The following is a 23,338-nucleotide window of genomic DNA, read 5'->3' as shown; positions in this document are numbered from 1 at the left end:
CAGTCCTAGGTCCGGTCTCAGTCCTCGGTCTGGTCTTAGTCCTCGGTCCGGTCTCAGTCCTCGGTCTGTTCTCAGTCCTCGGCCTGCTCTCAGTCCTCGGTCTGGTCTCAGTCCTCGGTCTGTTCTCAGTCCTCGATCCGGTCTCAGTCCTCGGCCTGCTCTTAGTCCTCGGTCTGGTCTTAGTCCTCGGTCTGGTCTCACTCCTCTGTCTGGTCTCAGTCCTCTGTGAGCAGGACTGCAGCTGCTCCGGTGTGTTGCTGCCCCTCTTTATTCCACAGGAGCCGACAGGAAGTGTCGGTTGTGTTTCCCTTAGTTTATACAAACAACTGAGCGGCACACTTGCCGTCCACGGCCCGTTTGGGAGAGGTGGGTTTTAGTAAAGCACATTTGCACGTGTACGAGCACGAGCGTGCGCACGTGTACGAGCACGAGGCCTACGGCGGTTCTGAGGTCATTTCCTGTGCGCCTGTTGGGACGTAGACAAAGAAGGACTACCTGGGCCTCGGAGAATGCTTCCTGTTGATTGTTTATTGTATTAAGTGTCCATTTCATGATGATTTTCACATTTACAATGAATAATTTAACACGCACGTGTGATTTCAGTTCTGTTACAGACGGGTGGAGGTATTAGTTCCTTTTATAATCTGTAACCTAGTAACTAATGCAGTTACTTTTGGGAGAAGTAACCAACAACTGTAACTGATTACTTTATTTAAAGTAACCAAGATGTGAACACACCCCCTCTTGCTGTCTCCATCAAGTATAAGCATCTGAGCTTTTCCTGTCTGAGCATCAGCGTCGAGGAGGCTTCACACACGACGTGTTGTTGTGTTGTTGTGTTGACGACTCGTCTCTTCTCCTTCATCAAGTACAAATAAACTCCTGCAGCATCAAACATACAAGCCTCTGGTTCTGCTTCTTCGTCCGCGGCATCACAACAAATCTCTCCCAAGCGCTCTCGTCCTATATTTGCCTCTTCTCTTCATCTTCCTTCGTTCCCCTCCCTCCTTCTTCCCCTTCCTCCTCATTTGCTTTCCTATCCTTTTCCCTTCTTCTGTCCTCTCCTCTTTGGTCTCTCCGTTACACATCCCCCTCCTTCTCTCCCTCCCTCCCTCCTCTTTCATGGATGAATGAGTGCGTCCTTGATCTGCAGCCTCTCCGCCGGGCCCTGCTATCCCCCAGACGGTGCTCTGTTTCTGGGATGAGGCGCTGACCTCTGACCCCCCTCTTGGCTGCTTGTGAAGGCTGACAGGAACCACCGCGCTGCTCTGCTCCTCGGGGAGTTCACCGAGACGAGGGAGGGAGGGAGGAAGAAGGAGGAGGGGACGCCCACAGGCAGAGATATCTCACACGTGTTGGAAGGCTTCCCCTCAGGGCTGAGCCGGGTACTTTGTCTGAAGTCTGGATCTTTCCGGTCAGCTCTGTGTTTCTGGGCTCCAGCCGAGCGTGTTGCTTCTTCTGCTGCTGCCGGTGCTGGTGTTGTTGTTGTTGTTGTGACGGATGAACTGATTAGCTGGTCGTTCATCATCATTATCTGATGGATGAACATTAGAGAGGTCATTGGTGGGGTCCACATTTAACTCCTCCGCTCATCTGCCAAGAGCTGGTAAACAAACCGCAGCTCCTGCCAAAAGCAGCTTCCACCAGCCAAACTCATTTCTCTTCATTTTTCACAAACCTGCGATCAGATCCTGCCTGAGCCAAGATTTCATGTAAATCATGCTCTCTATCAAACCGTTACCTTCAGCAGTGGGACGCGAGGAGAAGCGTGCTGGATGAGTCGTCACTTTTTTGGATAAGCTGACAAAACCATGACCTAAAGCCCTCCTCCAAAGAAGTGTTTTTCTTCGGTTTGTGTCTCTAAAATGTCCGACAGTGACTTGTTTCTATCAGAGTTCATCACTACAGAGGTGTTTTCACGCCGCTGAAATCTCACATTCAAACGTCTCCAGCAGCTTCAGTTGGTCCGTCACTGATCCGTGAACCAATCAGCTGATCTGTGAAACGCTGTTGCTGTTGGACGGGGAACGACTCGGACACAACAGCGTCACAGAAAGGTGGAAGCTCCGGCTCAGAGCGGAAAACACACTGACAGGGACGAGCTAACAGGCTAACAAACAACAGATGCTAACGACACTTTAACCATTCTGACACGTCTGAAAGAAACGTGGATTCTGGAAGAAGGAAGGAAAACATTTGTAAGGTGTGAAGACACTTCCATGGACCCATAGTCCGGTCCAAAGGTCCCATGAACTGGTTGATGGCCCAGTTATGAAGTTATGAATCTGTTGACTGAGACTTTGCTGCTTCTGCACATCGTCTCTACTCTGCAGAGCAAAGTCTGCCCAACTCTTCTTCCTCTTTTGCTTTTTAATTGGCGGTCGGCGACCAGCTGCACGATGCATTACTGCCACCTCGTGTAACAGTTCAATGATCAACGCTAGACTCAGGAGACTTCCATTGCCGACAGTACAAGGTCACAACGTTGCTATGGTTGCTTGTGAGGAAGAACAACATGGCTGACAGTTCACAGCAACATTCATCATCTTTAACTGCTTGTCTCTAACGGGGTCGCGGGGGGTCAATCCCAGCTGGTTGGGACCACAGGACACATAGAGACGAACAGAGACAGACAACCATTCACACCTACGGGTGATTTAGAGTCATCAATGAACCCAACACCTGCACGTCTTTGGACTGTGGGAGGAAACCGGAGAACCCGGAGAACCCCAGCAGGGATCTGAACCAGCCGGGATCTGAACCAGACAGTGTTCACCGCCACACCACTGTGTCGCCCAGTTCACAGCAGCATCAGATCTAAAGTGTGCAGATCGTGTAAGAAGGAAGGGAAACATGTGTCCGGTCTGTAGAACAGATATAAAGTCCAGCACGACCTGATCTTCAGACTCACCTGCTGACGACTCGAAGAAAGTTCCGCGGATGACTTTGAGGATTACGTGGAACCCAGTGACGCTACAGCGAGGACAGGAAGACAAAGACACGGACGTTCAAAAGGTCCTCTGAGGTCATCACGTCATCTATAGGCTAGCCTAAACAAATGTTGAGTATCAGATCGCAGGTCTCGTTCCCTGAATCATGTCGAAGCCTCGTCGTATCAAGTCCTTAAGGGAGAGACGGCCCTCCTGGTCGTGAAGGAGCTGCTGTTTGCTGGTACCACAGAACAGTGATCCACCAAACAGATGGGCTCCGGAGCCGTGTCCAAACAAAAACCAAACATCCACAATCACAGTCTGACTCACTTTGCTGTGTAGACACGAGCCACATGCAGCCCGCGGTGGTTTCACACAGAGACATTCGGCGCGTATTGAATATTTTAAGCTTCACAAAGTCCTTAAATTGGCTGTTTGAGGAAGATGTGTTCGTTTTGGCGGCTGCTGGATTTCAGGGGGTAAACGAGTCCATGGTGTGAGCCATCTGCCATCAACTTTAAAAGTCTGAGACGACATCCCTGCGCGCACTTCCACCGCAGCGCTGTGGGCAGCGAGCGGTGATCCGAGCCATCTGTTTGGATTCAGTGGACATAAATGATTCAGGTGTGATTCCTGTGCAGCCGTAACACAAACCCTGCGTGTAATAGAACATCTAATTGAATGACCTTTATGAAGACGGCTTTAGATAGCAGCAAGCGGAGGGGTTTGATAGTAACGGAGGGTTTTCTCTCGCCGCACACTGATCCCAGAGGTTTGACCCTGTGTGCTCAGGAAACACACCTCATCCACACGCTCTCGCCGTCAACCGGACGCGTGAAGTTTCACCTGCAGCAGAGGAGAGGAATCCAAACAGGAAGAGGGTTTCTCTTAGTACATCCATGGTTTTCTTCCACGCCATCCATCACTGAGCAAGCGTCCCTCTCCGCTGTGCTGTGATTGGCTAGAACTCGTTGCATCGACACCTCCATTTGGATCGGATGCTGTGCAGATGTGACGACTCAGTTTAACTCATGTGAGCAAAGATGGAAAGCTAACTAGCAAGCACGTTCCACCAAACGCTCATGCATCCCATGTTACAGAACATGAGCCAAACTGCCCTCTTGGAAGACAACACGCGTGGCGAGGACGCATCCCGCTGCACCACACGCCTCTTTTATGTCTCGTTCCCTGAAGAACGGAACAGGAAACAGGAAACAGTTCCTACCTGCTGCCATCAGACTGTGCAACGCTTCACAGCAACGCTCCGCGAATAAAAGCACGCACGCACACACACACGCAAGCACGCACGCACGCACACACACGCACGCATGCACACACACACACAGACAGACATACACATAAACATACACACACACATACACATGCAAGCACGCACGCACACACAGACATACACACACGCACTTATAAACACACACGCACTTATAAACACACACGCACACACACACGCATACACACACACACAGACATACACACACGCACTTATAAACACACGCACAGACACACGCACGCCCACACCACGCACGCACACACACACACACACATATAAACAAACACAAACACACACACACACACACACTCTGATGGATATCTGTGACTGCATCAATACTCATTTCTCTTCAGCCAACAGGTCGAACAGGAGGGGAATTAGCCGTGCTGTAACCTTTGTAATTGGATGCTAATTGTGAGGTTGTTTCTCTCTTCTCGTTAGCTCCGGCCGCTCAGGGCGGATTGATCAACCCGTTAGGATTCTGCCTCTCCTTTAGTGTTGACCATGGGAGACACGATAGATGTCACATAGAAGTGGAGCACGTCATCTGAGAGCAGGGACCTGAAAGTGTACGCAGCCTTCTGTGCGTCCTCTGCGTCCGTCTCCTCCGTATTTCTGTCCGTATCCTGAAAGCTGACGGATGCGTACAGATACGGAGCAAACGCTGCAGCACCACCTGAAATCGTGGGGGCAGTGTCGAGCACCGGACACAAAACAGTGGCGTGAATATCAGGAGCGAGCGAGTCATCGAAGCCCCGACGGACGTCCTGAAACACTGACAGAGACGTCGGCCGTCACTTTGTCTCATCTGTCAAACCAACGTGTGGAATTCTCCGTCCACACTCTGGGACGTCTTTAGTGTCTCACAGACCACCGCCGTCTACAACGCTGCCGCCATTTTGACTCAGGATGCTTCTCTCCTCCATCGCCTCCATCTTTGTTGGTGTCAAACTTTACTGGAGGAACTTTTGAATGTGAGCGACGCCCTCTAGAGGAAGTTTGGATCAACGTCCGTTCAACGTAAAGGAGCAAGAAAGCACGAGGACAGAGACGAGGAGAACCAGGAGAACGCACGTCTGTGTTCACACACGGAGCAGGAACCAGGAGAACCCACGTCTGTGTTCACACACGGAGCAGGAACCAGGAGAACACACGTCTGTGTTCACACACGGAGCAGGAACCAGGAGAACGCACGTCTCTGTTCACACACGGAGCAGGAACCAGGAGAACGCACGTCTGTGTTCACACACGGAGCAGGAACCAGGAGAACACACGTCTGTGTTCACACACGGAGCAGGAACCAGGAGAACACACGTCTGTGTTCACACACGGAGCAGGAACCAGGAGAACGCACGTCTGTGTTCACACACGGAGCAGGAACCAGGAGAACACACGTCTGTGTTCACACACGGAGCAGGAACCAGGAGAACGCACGTCTGTGTTCACACACGGAGCAGAAACCAGGAGAACACACGTCTGTGTTCACACACGGAGCAGGAACCAGGAGAACGCACGTCTGTGTTCACACACGGAGCAGGAACCAGGAGAACGCACGTCTGTGTTCACACACGGAGCAGGAACCAGGAGAACGCACGTCTGTGTTCACACACGGAGCAGGAACCAGGAGAACACACGTCTGTGTTCACACACGGAGCAGGAACCAGGAGAACGCACGTCTGTGTTCACACACGGAGCAGGAACCAGGAGAACGCACGTCTGTGTTCACACACGGAGCAGGAACCAGGAGAACACACGTCTCTGATTCTCCTGGAGGTCACAACAGCTAATTAGAGACGATCAAACGTCTCTTCTGGGGACGGACGTCATCACACGTGAAGACGACTGGTCCACAAGAGTCTCATGTTGACAGTCAGACCCGGTTTAATGACCTTCAAGGCTGTTTATGGACCCGGAGAACCCGTTTACATTCACACATCTGGAGGTCAGAGGTCAGGTGACCCCTTTGAAATTGGTCACGCCACTTTCCCCTCGCCTTCGGAGCGCTGAGAGGTCAATAACAGGATCAATGGCGTTCGTTGTTTGCCTACCTGAAGCCTGTGGAAAGGCATTGTGGGAAATATAGGAAATCAGTACGTGAGGTAAACTGAGATAAAGCCGGGTGAGGTAACGGAGTATCCCCTCGGTAACCAGTCGATGTACATGTCTCCAGTCCGTCCGTTACACTCGTCCATCCGCCGCTCGTCAATCCCGACATTTCTGCTCATTTATTCTTTTCTTCCTCCACGTCGACACCTCCTGATCTGTCAGGCTCCAGATCTGCCTTCCTTCAGCCCGTCCGTCCGTCTGTCTGTGTGTTGTTGTGTTATAGTGGAGGCTGACTGATGGCCCTGTCCCTCAGCTGTCTCATTGTGATGAATGCCCCCCGGAGACGATTCAGCTCCTGCTAATACATCATTACCTCTCGCCTTAACACACTCCCTGTTCCCCTCATAAACGCACACACGCCTGCACATTTAATGCCCCGTCCTGTTCAGCCTAATGCGTGGGAAATGCCATTAATGCTCGCCTGCGGTGGATGTTAAACCTCCCACACCTGTGGGGCCGGGGGGGGGGTTCAGGTGCTGTGTTCATGGGTCAAAAGGTTCTGCAGCAGATTTGAATAATCCCGCTTCAACATGTTTAGTATCTTGGGTCCCTGAATGCAGCATGGAGCAATCTTTATAGTGGTTAAAGAGACACTTTACCCTTTTTAATCAGGCCCCCAGGACAGGCGCTCTTGCTGCGAATGGTCTTAGTGGCCCAGCGCGGTACTGCAGCACTCGTCTGCACATTCACTCCCATACATGCGGGGAAGAAGAGATCACTGGACATCCGTCAACACACTCATGATTATCTTCAGACCCTCTACTTAAAATTAGGTATTCATAACAATAAGGAGAAGGTGTGTGCGCGGATTAAAAGAGCCGTAGTGAAACACATTCAGCAGCTTAGGTCCCGTCTCCGTAGAGGTCCAGTGGCTCCTGCAGAGACTCAACTCTTCTCCTCACACTTTAAAACATGTTTTTTCTGTTGTTTTTCTCTTAAAACATGTTTTGAGCCGATGGGGGTTGTTTTAAACGTGCGGTCCACTTTGACTTTATGCGGTTTGTTGTGTTTTAACCAATAATAATCTGCTGAAATCATTAAATTCAGAGTATTTACAGTTATAACAGCCTGTGCCCGGGAGCACATTCGCTCCCATGCCTGCGGGGAAGAACAGATCACTGGACACCCGTCAACAGACTCATTATTATCCTCAGACCCTCTACAAAAAATGAGGTATTCATAACAATAAGGAGAAGGTGTGTGCGCGGCTAAAAAGAGCCGTAGTGAAACACATTCAGCAGCTCAGGTCCCGTCTCCGTAGAGGGAGTTGTTTAAAGGTGCGATCAACTTCGACTTTATATGTTGTGTTTTAACCAATAATACTAAATTCAGAGTGTTTACAACTGTAATAGCCTTTACATAAAACTCAATATAGGCTGATAAATATATGAATAATAGTATATAAATATAATAGTTACAGTTATATTCAGGATAGTTGCTCAGGACAGGGACGTAAAACTAATATTTCTAATTTCTTTTGATGGTTTTTTGGGGATTGAAGTTTAAAAAACATCACTTTGCTTGAGTCCAACTGTTAATACGGTAAATATTATTGTTATTTTAGCTCATTTAAATACATATATAACACATGACAACCACGTATGTGACATTTACTCAGTGCACCAACTACTGAGCCACACGACCCTCGACAGACACTGGTGCTTGGTCCTCCAGCGTTCACCAGAACCAAAAATGGCGGCGTCCTGAAGTGACCCTGCACCACTGAGCAGCTTTCCAAAGGAATGAATGGGCGCCATTTCTCCCGTCCGCCGTCCAGGATTGTAATCCAGCTCTTTGTCGTGGTAACATGGCACACGTGGGTGCATTGTGTTGTAAAACGAGTGTTCGTTTACATGTTTTTCCACAGTCATAACGTAACAAATTGCCCTAAAAGTGTCTGTAAGGATGCTGCAGTGTGGCAGACAGACGTGCGGTCCTCATCCAGAGCCCTGCAGCCACAGGGGAGCGGTGGGACGAGTGAGCGCTGCACCAATGAATACAGAGCGGCGCTGCAGAAGGCAGGAATGTGAGAGCGGGTTGTTGTTACCTGCCGAGGCGGCGCAGCTGCAAAATTGGCAAAGATGGATCCTGGGAATTGTGCTGTGCTCCTTCTTTTAAAAGCAATTGGATTATTACCACACACACAAAGAGAACACACAGCTTATTAAACGTACACGAGCAGTGCTGCAGGACGGAGACGTCCCCACGTTTCCACACTAATAAAATATTTTCCTGTGTGAAACGGATCCTTTGTCGCGTGTTTTTGCGCCGTAGGAGGAAACAGATCGGAGCAGACGTTCACATTCAGTGCGAGAGTCTGTTTAAATTAAGAAATGCACAGAGAGAGAGAGAGAGATGAGACGAGATGGGGCTTCGATACAGCTAATGGTTTTGTTTTGAGTGCAGCACATTAGCTCTGTCCAGGCCCTGAAACTCATTACTGATTACAACTCCTGCAATTCATCCTGGTGTCTCCGCTGAGGCTTCGACCGCACGGCTGAGATTCCCGCTCTGAAGTCAGATTACTCAGACCTACACCAAAACAGACGCCGGCTTTTTATGTTACAGCTTATTTAGTGAACAGAGAGGACACATCGGTACACATCAGGCCTGTAAAGTGAACCTAACTGTTGTGTTTGTTACAGTCAGCTAGTTAGCCCCGGTGGCTAACTGCTAACAGAGAGAGTAACTCAGCAGCTCCTGTGTTTCTGTCGGACCCGGGCAGGAATGAGGACTCAGACTCAGATGCGGAGGTTCGCAGATCAAAGCTGAAATTTATTCTTTGAGTCAAGAACGTGTGGCACAAAGCCAAAAATCCCCCCGTACAGGAGGAACAAACGATAAACGATGTTAGGGCGCACTCACACTGTCCTTCCGCACCGGGCCAAAACGGGTTTTTCGGGTAGAGCCTAGTTCCTTTGACCAGTGTGAGTGCAACCGTACCACGTCTAGGAGCGACACGCTTGCCGTCCACGGCCCGTTTGGGAGAGGTGGGCTTTAGTAAAGCACGTTTGCACGTGTACGAGCAAGAGCGTGCGCACGTGTACGAGCACGAGGCCTACGGCGGTTCTGAGGTCATTTCCTGTGCGCCTGTTGGGACGTAGAAAAAAGAAGGAGGGACCATGCGCGGACATTTCAAACAATGGCGGTGAAAGGTTCACGTTGGTGTGATGCGGAGGTGGAGTGTTTACTGCAGATTTGGTCGATGAAAAGATTCAAAAACAGTCGACAAGACGCACAAAAACTCAGTTCTCAGTCAGTTCTCAGAGTGTCCACACAGTCATACATGCCCTTTTTTGGTAAGAGGAAGTGAGGCAGGGTCAAAGTCTGACAAGATGGCGACTCCTGTAGGAGAGGACGACTGGATCAAGTTGAGAGAACGGACCCAGACGGAGACGCTACGTCCGGTTTTTACACAGTTCTTGGTCTGAGGTCACGCACACGTGGGCAACGATAACCTCACAACAATCTTATTATTATATTTTCAACCAATTCTAGAAATGAATTCAGAGGGAAAACAAAACAATACAAATTGACTGTTGTTGTAATCAACACGATTATACTTTGTTTTTCTCACTTGGAGGACGACGCCCGATACGTTCTAGGACCCCGTGCACATCAGGATCAATCTGAAGCACGACTCTCCGCAGACGTTTTTATTTCATCTGTGCTTTTTAAACTGTAATCTTCTGACCCCTGAGCGCTGGAGTCCTCCTCCTCTCTGCGTCGTCTGCCTTTATGAAGTGAAAAAGCAAACACACACATAAGGAAACACACTGTGCTCGCTCTCCGCGCGTCCACGGGCCACGGGTCGGCTGGAGGCTGAAGCCTGGGGGACTGTCGGCCATAATAAAGTCTGGCTCTGCACCATTATTAACCTCACAGGTCGTTCGTTTCACCCCCTTATTAAGAGCTGCGCTGCCTGAGAACAGCGAGGGGGTGGCGCCGTGGCGGTGAAGGGTGTTATGGGTAATGGGGCTACAGATCCGTGGAGATAGATCGTTTAATTAAGCATGAGAGAATTTAAGACCCCATCGGTGAAAAATGAGCTCTGAACACAGAGGGAGGTGTGTGTGTGTGTGTGTGTGTGTGTGTGTGTGTGTGTGTGTGTGTGTGTGTGTGTGTGTGTGTGTGTGTGTGTGTGTGTGTGTGTGTGTGTGTGTGTGTGTGTCTGTGTGTGTGTGTGTGTGTGTGTGTGATTGGATTATTGCAGCGATACAGAACAATTTAACTGAGAAATGTGAACTTTAAACATTTATTTACCTGTGAAATCTCTGCGTTCATTGATTAATAATCTCATCGTATCGGTAAAGAGCGAACCAATCATCTTTTAGGTCAACTGTTGCCGGGCAGACATTTGGAGATATTGGCAAACAAGCGTTGGACTTAATGGAAACCACAATTCATCAATATCAAGTTTAGAGGGAACATTTCATCACAGATTACCAATACGGTCACAATTATAATAAAACACATGAGAAAAATGGATCTTTTCCAGGTGGAGTGTGCAAAAGGTACTCAGAACAAACATTATGCAGATTATTCTGCATTATATTAACAATGTTTCCTGTTTTCATCCAATTCTACAAATGAACTCAGAGGGAAAACAATTAAAATACCATAAATAACTGAAATTTTCATGGACAGGATATGGAGGTGTAGTGGTGGTGGGGAGGGGTTGCAGTTTGGTGGGCTGAGGATCTGGTCTCTGATGGCATCGTGGGTCAGGGACCTTCAGCACTCACTGGATCGGTTCGCAGCCGAGTGTGAAACGGCCGGGATCAGGATCAGCACCTCTAAATCTGAGGCCATGGCTCTCAGCAGGAAAACGCTGGATTGTTCCTCCGGGTCGGGAATGAGTCCTGACCCCAAGTGAAGGAGTTCAAGGACCTCGGGATCTGGTTCACGAGTGAGGGGACGATGGAGCGTGAGTTTGGCCGGAGAATCGGAGCAGCGGGGGCGGAGCTGCAGTCGCTCTACCGCACCGTTGTGACGAAAAGAGAGCTGAGGAAGACAAAGCTCTGGATCTACCGCTCAGTCCTGGTTCCTACCCTCACCTGTGGTCATGAAAGCTGGGTCAGGACCCAAAGAACCAGGTCCAGGTCAGGACCCAAAGAACCAGGTCCAGGTCCAAGCGTCTGAAATGTGTTTCCTCAGGAGGGGGTCTGGAGTCTCCCTTAGAGAGAGGGGGAGAAGTTCAGCATCCGTGAGGAACTCGGAGTAGAGCCGCTGCTCCTTTGCGTTGAAAGGAGCCAGTTGAGGTGGTTCAGGATCATCTGGTCTGGATGAACCCTGGGCGCCTCCCTAGGGAGGTGTTCCAGGCACGTCCAGCTGGGAGGAGGCCTCGGGGAAGACCCAGGACCAGGTGGAGAGATTAGATCTCCACACTGGCCTGGGAACGCCTCAGGATCCCCCAGTTAGAGCTGGTTAATGTGGCCCGGGAAAGGGATGTTTGGGGTCCCCTGCTGGAGCTGAAGAGGAGATGAGACTCTTTGTTGCTGACGGCGCTCGGCTGAACAAACGACACGATGACACCATTTCTAACCCCCCCTGAGGAATAATCTTCTGCGTTATATGTTCTGTTAAAACTGTCTGTGACAGGCCGATTGTAGGAATTTTACACAAAATACTTTAGTCAGATCAGAAGGACCTCACAGAGTATATACTGCGTAACTCAAATTCTACAGGAGGCTTCCTGGAGTCAGCAGAGTCGTTGGTAGTTTAGTGTCAGCGGCCATTTATTAGCAGATGGACATCGGACGATACAGACATCTGGAGAAATGTTCTATTTTCTATCTAGAGTAACTGTGTGCAACACAGTACCCGTGATCAGAGGCAAGAAGTTCTGATATCTAGAGTAACTACTCCAGTATTTATGCTTGTTACAAAGGCGTGGTTTATGTGCTTGTGCGTGCATATGTGTATTTCAAAAGTAGCCGCTGCTCCAGCCGCCATCTTCCACCCTGCGCGTCGGGGTATGCTCTGTTTCGCAGGACTCTGCCAGGGTTGTCTGTTGTTGGGTGCAGCTACTGTAGGCTCGCTACGTTTCTCCTTGATCGGTAAGCTAACGTTAATGTTTCCTTAGCTGTAACGGCTAATGCTAACGGCCTGTAGTGTCACCGTCACTGCTGTGGAAGCTGCTGCTCTGCTCACACGATCAGCCAACGAATGACACCATCGAGACGTTCTGATTTATAATGTTTTGTATTGAAACGTTACTTTTGAGCGTTGCGGGTTGCCAGGTTTGTCTGTCGTTGCTACAGAAACAAGGAATCATTTTGAGCTAGCTAATGGTTACAACAGCACTCAAAGAAAGACTGGCGAACGTTGAATACTGTTGTCAAAGTCATTGATGAGTCCAGCCATGAGTGGTTCCCCTGTTTGATTCCTCACTGACATGGAGCTGATCACTGACACACTCGGGAACCAACCTGGCAACAAGACTGCTGGAGTTCTTTTTTGTTGTTGCGACGATGATCTTGAGACACTAGATGGAGCTGTTGGGCTCGTTCTCCAGATTGAACCTTTAATCCCACGTAAAACTGCAGATTACTGAAAATATAAAGCGACTAAAAAGACGACAAATTTGAGTTTTGGCAACCAAACGCTGCTGTGGTGTTGACGCCCTTGCAGCTCCTTTTAAAAGTAAGAGTTGAGAGTTTGAAACCCGCTCCTCTGAATCACACGTGAGGTCATCGTTGCCCACGTGTGCGTGACGTCAGAACAAAAACGTATAATAAATGGACGTAGCGTCTCCGTCGAGGTCCGTTCTCTCAACTTGAACCAATCGTCGTCGCCATCTTGTCAGGTTTGACCCTGCCTCACTTCCTCTTACCAAAAAGGGCATGCATGACTGTGCGGACAGTCTGAGAACTAGCATTTACGGCACTTCCTGATTGGATGAACCAGGAAGTCGCTGTGTCGGGGGCACAAATCTAATGGGCGCATAAATAGATCCCTGAGTTCAGCACGAGAGTTGGAAAATGAACTTCAACGGGTGTTTCTCTGACTATTGTTTGCATATCTTGTGCTGCATCTTTTGATTGATCAGCAGCAACGACATAAATCCTCATTTCCACGTTGGTAGATGTGACGGGTTCAAAGACAGATGGAGGAGACGAGCTGTGAATAAGAAACAGAGAATCCCCTCCATCTTCCTGCTTTGTCTCGTGCCACTGATCTGTTCAATAAGGCCTTGTCTGGTAGCACTAATCCTTTTGCTTTGTTATGCCAGTCTGGCTATCTGTTTCCGCTGCCTATCGATTATCTGTGCTTCCCTGCCCTCCGTGACACATGAATGAATCTCATTTCCCTTCTTATTGTGTTGCACTAACTTAAAAACAGCCCAGCCGCCGTCTTAATACGTGGAGCCAGACGGCGTGAAAGAGTGGAGGTGAGATTAGACGCAGCAGCTGGATATTGAGACGCTGTGATCTGAGTGTACGCTGTGGGAGGAACAAAGGTCCTTCTCAACATGTGGCGTCAGCTTCAGATAAGACATCTGTGTGACATCTTCATCTGTACCTGCAGGAAAAGACACAGCAGATCTTCAGGCTCTGTGGACGTTTGAACGGACACTCAGACCTACAGAGGACGGACGCTTCTCTGCACCAGCTACATTTAAACACTGACGATAGGCGGTGACTATGAGAGCTGTTTTCATTTCTCTGCAACCTCACATTCAAACCAGAGACTCCGTCAGGTCCGTTCTCGAACTCGATCCAGTCGTCCTCGCCTACGGGAGTCTCCATCTTGTCAGACTTTGACTCCTCCTCATTTCCTCTGACCAAAAAAGGGCATGTATGTGACGTTGGGGGGAGGGGCGTACGTCCATCTGGCTGACGTTTACCTCCGAGGAGAAGTGAGGGCCAGAGGCTAGCTGTCACTCAAGAGGCCACGCCCCTAATAATTCATACATTTTAACCTCCAATCAAATAAAAACTAGCCCCTCCCCCTCAGTGTTGTCATGGAGACCTGAGCTAAACACACAGACTAGAATGTTCTTTTGTCCTTAAACAGGTTTAATGATGCTGTGTAAACGGCCTGTTTAACATGGGGCTCAATGAGAAACTGCTCTGTTATGAAACCTGCCCCTAGTGGACACTCAGAGAACTGACGCTGACGGAGCTTCCTGATTGGATCATTGGATCAGGAAGATCTGTGGTGGGGGGTTGATTTAAATGAATCCAACTGCTTCAGTTGGTCCGTCACTATAAACCAATCAGCTGCCTGATATGTACACACACACACACACACACACACACACACACACACACACACACACACACACACACACACACACACACACACACACACACACACACACACACACACACAGACACACACACACACAAAACGAAGCACCAACAACGTAGTTGGTGAACCCAGAGTTTTTGATGAGGTCACCAACCGTCACCAGAGGAACGACCACGAACAGGTCCAGTGATTGGGTCCGCCCCAAATCTGCCCTACACACACATCAGCACGTGCACAGCGAGCTGACAACAAGCTGACACCATCGTGTGTTCGGCGTTTCTCTGCAGAGCGTCAACACTTTTTACACAATTACAACGTTTTACTGCACGTCTGAATCAACTTAAAGTAAAACTCCAGCGTAAAATCATCCTCCATGGTCTTTTTCAACACTTACACCCGTCAAATAATCCATGTGACAGTTTTTTCTGTAACAACTATTAACAGAGAGATGCTAACAGACGTGGCTAACAGTGATTAGCTCGGGGCAGCACGGTGAAGGCATTCAAAGGTCTTTTTTAACCACTAATGCTGCTGAAAATAACAGCAAACCTCTGCAGCAGCATAAGAAGAGTCCCTACACACACAACAAAGCATCATCAGCATAGTTAGTGAAGCCAGAGTTTATTAAAAGAGTGTTTTAAAGACTTACCTACTGGCCCCTGTACCAGCTCCTCTCATAGTAAAGTCCATTCCAGTGGATTACCAAAGTCACACAGACAAACTTGACATAATAGATGGATGGATGTTTAGACTGCTGCACTCTTATTCACGACCATGGTGGAGCTTTCTTCATGTTTGCACGGTTTCACCCTTAATGCTTGCCCAGTGTCATGCTGTGTTGTTGTATCAGAAGCTGTCTGATAGCCTGTGTCTGTGAATTCTACATTTCTGCACAGAGACTGCAGATGCTTTAGTTCTCATGTGGTGCTAATTTGTGTAATATTAAGCTTTGGTTTGCGTAAGCGCCTCTTGCTGCACCGCACACAGCTCCATATTTGACTCATTTCAGAAAACCATCTGTTTACCCGGGGAATTTGCATGCGGCTGTAAGGATCTTTACACCCTCGACAGATCAAGTAGCGCCACGTCACGTCTTCAGTCACGTCTGCATCGTCTCAGAGTCGCCCTAATGAAACGCCGAGGGTGTGTGTGTGTGTGTTCAAACCCATAACCCCCCTGCTCAAGGGTAAGATGAGTTTGTTTCTGGGAGCTAATTTGAAAGCGAGTTATTGATAACGATCACAGCGACACAGAGAGAGAGAGAGAGAGAGAGGCAGAGGGAGGGAGATCTTTGTCTTCTTCAGACTCTAATGGTTTTTGTCTCCCGTCGTCTGGTGGGAGTCACTCTGTGAGTGTCATTAGGATGCAGAGGGAGTCGCCTCGGCTAAATATTGCGCAGGCTTCATTTAGCACAGATGAAACCATGACTCACTGTGGACTCATGCAGCGAGCGAGTCACGTCGCAGACCCCAAATCGTTGTAGCTGGCTGCTGAGTGAGTTACTCCCCACAGCTGCAGGCGTTGTGTTCCTGAAGCCTCCAAACATATTAGTCCCATTCTGCTATTATATGCTAATTGATCCTCTGTGAGTTCAGAGCCGGACCGACTGTGAGTTTAGTCTCTGATGCTCCGAGGCTCATTAGACGCGTGATTGTTCTCGTCAGGAGGAGAGAGATCAGCTCCAGACACGTGTCCTCTTGTGGAGTTCATGACTATTGTTCTGATATGAACATGAATTATAACAATGCATAATAGAAATAATGAATGAGGATATGTTTTCACACGTGCATCCTGCAGCTGTGAACATCCACAGGTTGGTTTCATGAACTATGACCTTCTGTTGAACACTATGATGTTTGTTTATATTGTAAAAATGACAGGAGTGGGTTTTTTTGATGGCCTTAACTTTTTGATTCATCAACTTTTAAAGTGTAGTTCTAGTTTAAAATAATCTTGTGGTCTTTTTCGACACATGCACTCATCAAATCAACCATCGAGACAGTTTTGTTTGTCTTGTTTTTGTATTAGTGGTTAGAAAGACCTTTGGATGCCTTCACCGTGCTGCCCCAAGCTAATCACTGTTAGCCACATCCAGTTGTTAGCGACTTTGAGGATTTCTCTGTTAATCGTTTATTCACAAAAGAAAAAAGTGTCTCCATGGATTATTTGATGTATGTAAAGTGCTGAAAAGACCATGGGATGTATTTAAGTGTTGGAGTTACACTTTAAGACCCCACAGACCCCTGAGAGAGAGAGAAAGTGAGTCGTGGCCCATGGAGCAGCTTCATGTAGATGTAATCGACTCCCTCTGCTGCGTACAAGCTTTTATAATTACGTTTATGCATTTGGCCGTAATGGTGAGAGAGACAAACATTTCTGATTCAGCATCTTGTGGGCGGTAGTAGCTCAGTCCATTGGTGACTTGGCTGGGAACCGAAGGGTCGCGGGTTTGAGCCCGAGTGTGGACTGTTGGCTGGAGAGGTGCCAGGTCATCTCCTGGGCACTGCTGAGGTGCTTTTAAGCAAGGCAAGGCACCGAACCCCAAACTGCTATGGGCGCTGGTCCACGGGCAGCCCCCTCGCTCTGACATCTCTCCATTAATTGTGTGTGTGTGTGGTGAATAATAATATAGTGAAAAAAATCTAATTTCCTGTTGCGGGACTAATAAAGTAATTATTTTTCTTCTTGTGACTAAGTTGCCTGAGGCGTTCCCAGGCCAGTGTGGAGATCTAATCTCTCCACCTGGTCCTGGGTCTTCCCCGAGGCCTCCTCCCAGCTGGACAGATGCGCGGATGATCTGAATTTCTTGGCATCCTTCGCACCGCCCACCACGAGCTTGCGTCTTTGCATTGACTTTGAATTTAAAGGAGTCTCTAAAATCACCATCAACTCTGTATTTCCCTTCAGCTCTATGGAGAATTTAGTGCAGGGGTGCCCAATCCTGCTCCTGGAGAGCTACTGTCCTGCATGTTTTAGGTTTCTCCCTGCTCCAACACACCTGAGTCTAATGACTCGTTATCAAGCAGCTGAAGCTCGTCACAGGTTTACTTATCATTAGAGTCAGGTGTGTTGGAGCAGGGAGAAACCTAAAACATGCAGGGCAGTAGCTCTCCAAGAGCAGGTAGGGCACCCTTGATTTAGTGGATACGTTTTGGTTTTCATCCTCCGCGTCTCCAGAGCAGCAGGCGGCCTGCGCTCAGTGTGATGAACACGGCTTCCCAGCTGCAGAAAGCACAGAAACACACATTTAACGGCTACAGAGCCGGATGCTTTCCTGTGTTTTGAAGTTGTCGGAGACCAAAAAAACTAAAGCAGGCTGACAGATGACACCGAAACCCTCCACAGAAAGCTGAATTACTCCTTTTCCGTCGTCATCAGCTCCTTCGACCCTCCTGCAACTGTTGAGGAGCATCACCCTGACCTCCATCGTGTGTGACTCAACAGCGACACACTGATTTACTTGTATTTAATGGACCTGATGAGTCAGATTCCAATCTTATCTGGTGGGTTTTTACCAGAAAAAACATTTACTAATTTAAAAGGAGATTGCACTCTAAATGCTCCAGTGCAAGTTGATTAGCTCCACTTCCACCGAGGCCACATTCGTCTCATTATCTTTAAGACGATTTGCATTTTTTTGGGTGGAATTATCGCCTCGTCATTGCTTCCTGAAGCTGCGAGATGCTGACGAAGCAAACAGAGCGCCGCTCCCTTCATGAAGATGAATCCAGGACACTTAGACACACAGCTGAATGCTGATGGCCTCGCGCACGCCTCTGTCCTCCGTTTGTTCTCGGCTCGGAGAGATTCAGCCCGAGTTCAGCCAAGTTTGACTCATCAAACATTAAGCCGCAGGGTCCCTGCGACCAGCCAGCTGTTCTGCTGCTGCGTTTTCCTGGAAGACTACCTGGCTTTGCTTCATGCTCCCCTCCCTTTGCATAATGTGTATTTTTCTAAGAAGCATTTCTCTTGGTGGGAGCTCAGTCATAACAGAGACGCTGCCCTTTGGAGCAGCTCTTGACCTTAAAGTCTGGACAGATCTCCTCCCGCAGAGAAAGTCGGGCTCTAACCAGAGATGAAGGCTGCTGAGAGGCTTAAACTTTGCCTGTCAGGGGAGAAGACGTGTGGCTTTGCAAAAGTATACAACATCATAAACTTCCACCTTGACATTTAAAGGTATTTCCATGTCTTCTGATCATAACCCAAAGTTAGGATGGTATAGAAATACAGTGAAAGTACACAGACTGTTTGACAGAGACGGACGTAGCAAGCTTGACGTCATGAGGGACGACTGTTTTGAAGTCAGGAGTTTGGGATTTTGTCCGTCACCATCTTAGTGTGACGTGACCATAGTTAGACAAGAGGGCGTGGCTGCTACAGGGGTCGGTCTCGATGGTAACCCAATATTTTTGAATGTTTTCCGAGATGGTTAAGGCTTTTACAAGTTTATGCAAATCTAGGGTCACAGTCTAGCTGTGAGAGAACAGATTGTATCACGTTAGCTAGCATCAGCCCACAGACACGAGCTACCGTTACACACTTTTAAAGGTTGAACGTTTTTTATTTAGCATTTAAACTGAAAACTAAACGAACACAGACAAGTCATCCCAGTCGTCACGTCTCAGTTTGTAACTTCCAAGTCCGAGTTGAGTCCCAAGTCTTTCAGTTTCTGTCGAGTCAAGTTGCAGGGCATCAAACCCGTGACGTGAGTCCTGGTCACGAGGTCACAGATGAACCTTTTCTGCAGATTCCTTTGAACATCATAATCCTGCAGCGTCTTTGGCAAAGTTTGTTGGGTAAAATTGCTGCCAGTGAAAATAATCTTCACAGCACTTACCTGTCCACCAAACCTGCAGTCGGTAAACATCGTGTTGTCAGGGAAACATTTAAAGTGTTTGAACACACGACCAATAATGTGTTTTTTTGTCAGAACTCTTTTGAAACCAAGAGGATGCGACTCAGCGGGTGCCAACCTGCAAACATTAAATACGTTATATCAGAAGTTGAGAGCAGCCAGGACTTCCAGGGGAAAGTTAAAGTGTGGCGTCTGCAGTTTGGCCTCTTGCTCTGACTTTTGTGGCTGCTTACAGAGTTTGATGCACCTGCTTCAAAGGGACGGAGCCAAGTGAGAATGATTAGCTGCGGAGTCTGGCGCTGCCTCAGCAGTGTGAGACACAAACGGCTTCTGGAGCTCCGTCTCTGCTTTAATAGAGGAGTTTAAATGTGCAAAAGGTGAGGCTACGGATGATACCGCCTCTGCGTGAGGATGTAAAAATGCAACTTTCTCAGCAGGAACTCACATGAGTGTGTTTTAGAGGCAGCAGTTAGGAATATCGCCGGGTGGGAGCAACGCGGGTGTTTGGAGGCCGGAGCGGGCAGAGGGCGGCTTTTATGGGGCAAATCAAACTCGGTGGGGGAGAGAACAAAATGGCTGTAAAAGGAAATTCAGAGCCAAGAAGAAGGTCTCAGACTGTGTGTAAAAGAAACAAATGTAACTGGAATGAAGTGTGGTACACAGGACATTCATAATAACAATGATACTAACAATAATAGATCAGTTTTATATAGTGCTTTTCTCAGTACGCTCTACAGCAGCGGTGTCAAACTCCAATTCACAGCGGGCCAAATTTAAAAATCGGGACAAAGTTGCGTCCACTCTGTATTTGTTGCATGTGTCCCTTCTCTCCAGATGTGTAACGTTGACCCTTTCCAGTGCAGCTCCTTGTTCTTGTCGTGGTGTTTCTTCTGTTTGATTCTTTGGTCACAGCCACGGTGACAAACAGCTCTTTACCTTCACACACAGATCATCTGCTGAAAGCTCCTGTCCTCCATCTTTCTTTGGGTCGTTTTTGGGGAGGGGTGGATTCAGTGTGTCTGCAGAGACTGGTAGCATGGATGCTCATGTGTGTGAACAGAAAAGTAGACGTGTGTGTGCTTTATACTCACGGGCCAGCTCTCACAGAACCTGGATATGATCTTGGGGCCAAATATAATTACACCGCGGGCCAGATTTGGCCCACGGGCCTGAGTTTGACACCTCTGTTCTACAGGAAATAATACACGTAAAAAATAGACAATCACACAGAAAGCAAGTTAAACAAAACTAGAACAACATATAGTTGGTTTTGCTGATGGAGGTGGTGTCAGCAGAGCGGGGGCGGCAGGTGGGGGAGTGGCGATGGCGATGGAGGAGATCAGTCAGGTATGAGGGTGCAAGGTTGTTTTGGGCTAAGCTGAACCGTTGACTCTCTCTGTCTTATTCAAGCACCCGTTTGTGAACTTGTTCCTCTGCTGTGGCTGTCGAGCTTTTAGCCCTCGATTAGCTTCTTTTGTTTTCTCCCTCACGAGTTTCTTGCTCACTCCAAACTTTCTTTCTGCTGCTCCATCACCGTTTTCATCCTCGGTGGAACAGGAGTAATAGAAGCAGCAGATACTGGCACACGAGCCTGGAGCGCCTGTACGGTTTTATTAAAGTAACCACATTAATCTAATAACTCCCACCGTAAAGGTCACGTTAAACCGGTGAAACGTGTCACACTCAAACTCAGACATCCGATCAATGTCTTCCACTTGTTTATTTGCATTAGCTTTCCTTTACACACGTGCTAAGCTAACTAGCACCTGAACACACATGCTAAGCTAACTAGCTACTGAACAGTGCCGTTCGCCAGGTAATCAACTGAAATATCTACTGTATAATCCGCATACACAAACATGCATTACATCGCTTAACTCACCAGCTCACCTTCACCGGTCAAAACAACAGCGTGAAGACAGGAAAAACAGGGGTCCGCCCGAGGGATCGCTACCACAAGAGGTCGCTATGAGGTTACAACAGATGTGGGAGAACTCCACAGCGCCCTCTTTCATTGTGTGAAAATAACCAACATGCTAAATTATATATTTAACTGTATAAGTCCCCCCATCTGGTAAGGCTGAACCCTGGGCGCCTCCCTAGGGAGGTGTTCCAGGCACGTCCAGCTGGGAGGAGGCCTCGGGGAAGACCCAGGACCAGGTGGAGAGATTAGATCTCCACACTGGCCTGGGAACGCCTCAGGATCCCCCAGTTAGAGCTGGTTAATGTGGCCCGGGAAAGGGAAGTTTGGGGTCCCCTGCTGGAGCTGCTGCCCCTGAGACCTGATCCAGGATAAGAGGCTGAAGATGAGATGAGACTATAAAAGTCACACCTGAGTATAAATCACATCAGCCAAACCATGAAAAGTGTGACATATAATCCGAAATATACGGTAATCGTTGTTGATTGTTTTGTGATCAGCTTAGAGGGAATTGTTTCACGAGTTGTGATTTAATTTGTCAGATTTTACCATTAAAAAATACAGCGAATAACAGAAAACCCAGATTAAAGCGCATTATGAGCTTTAACGACAGGGAAAGGATGCTTTGGTGTGGCTCTGTTTTTAGGCTCTTTTAAACATTAAGGCACCAGTTATTGCTTTTGAACAGAATATCCATCCCATCTGGAACATTGTTCATAAGAGTTATCAATGTTCATCTTTATCTGTGAGGAACATATCGGTGTCGTCGGCGTATGGAATGAAAAACGCTTCTTCAAAAAGTTCAGTAGCAATAACACCATGAGCTTGCAGCTTGTTTTTATTTGATCTATGTTATCAAAAGCTTTTGACACATCAATAAATATTGCAATTGTTAATTTGTTTGTCTATAAATCCATGTTTAAAGAAACACACGTTTAGAGAAACATGGTCATAAAGAAAGTGGTGTGTAATTGGTGAATAATGGTGGATTGTCAGTGCTGTTCAGTGACATTTGTTGCTGTTTCCTTTGTCTTTTGTTCACATTTATAACTTATTTATAATCTCACCTACCAAATTAAACCAATCTTCTTCTTCTCCACTTCCTCCCTTTCTTCCCACCCTCCCTCCCTTCCTCCCTCCCTCCAGCCTGCGAGCTGATGAACCAGGGTATACTGGCGTTGGTAACCTCGACCGGCTGCGCGTCAGCCAGCGCACTGCAGTCCCTGACAGACGCCATGCACATCCCTCACCTGTACATCCAGAGGAACAGCGAGGGGTCGCCGCGGACCGCCTGCCAGTTCAACCCGAGTCCCGGCGGGCAGCGATACACTCTGGCCGCGAGGCCGCCGGTCCGCCTCAACGACGTCATGCTGACCCTGGTGGAGGAGCTGCGCTGGCAGAAGTTCATCGTGTTCTATGACATCGAGTACGGTAAGTGATCGGCAGGTTTGCAGTCGCTGTGCTGCATTGATTTTATTTTGGCGGGGGCTCAAAAATGAGAAGTTGAGATCTTGGTGAAGTGCTGAAGGTTGTCAGCCGCTGGAGGTTCAGAGTTGGTATTTGTTTCGGCGTTTGTGGAACCGGATCATCCTGAAGTTCACCCTGGAACAGCTGGTTGGTGTTGAAGTCAGATTCTCCTGTTGGTGATTTTAAACTTGTAAAATGTGGTGAATGTTCAACGCGTCCTCATCAGACACTCGTCACATACGGACGCCTCCAATTAGGGCTCGGCGATACGGCAAAAACATCATATCACCATTTTATTACATCGGTTTTTCACTATTTTTCAAGTTACTGAACAATGCAACCGAAGTATTTCCCTGTGTAAAAAGAGAAAATATATAACAAAGCATTTAAGCCGAAGAACCTTTCTGTACAGATTTGAATCAGTTTGTGTAGTTTTGTCAGTCTGTGCAATGGAGATTTGACAAGAAGCTCCTGTTTCCTCTGCTGCTGCGGTGTGACTGGACTCCTCAGGATGC

The 23,338-nt window shown here is 48.2% G+C and overlaps 1 protein-coding gene across 1 annotated transcript in view; it reads left to right on the top strand.

The window, feature by feature from the left end:
• Positions 1 to 23,338, top strand: part of LOC310961353 (glutamate receptor ionotropic, delta-1-like) — a gene marked incomplete at both ends in the record, with an annotated part of 570,081 nt that overhangs the window by 299,855 nt on the left and 246,888 nt on the right. Inside the window, one exon of the mRNA XM_083933383.1 lies at positions 22,503 to 22,787. Within this exon, the coding sequence (XP_083789509.1) occupies positions 22,503 to 22,787 (285 nt within the window). The remainder of the gene's footprint in view (positions 1 to 22,502; positions 22,788 to 23,338) is intronic.

The sequence above is a fragment of the Echiichthys vipera genome, assembly GCF_963691815.1.
Source record: "Echiichthys vipera genome assembly, chromosome: 18".
Lineage (NCBI taxonomy): Eukaryota > Metazoa > Chordata > Actinopteri > Perciformes > Trachinidae > Echiichthys > Echiichthys vipera.
The sequence above is the reverse complement of the archived record's forward strand: the minus strand, read 5'-3'. Positions and strand labels throughout refer to the sequence as shown.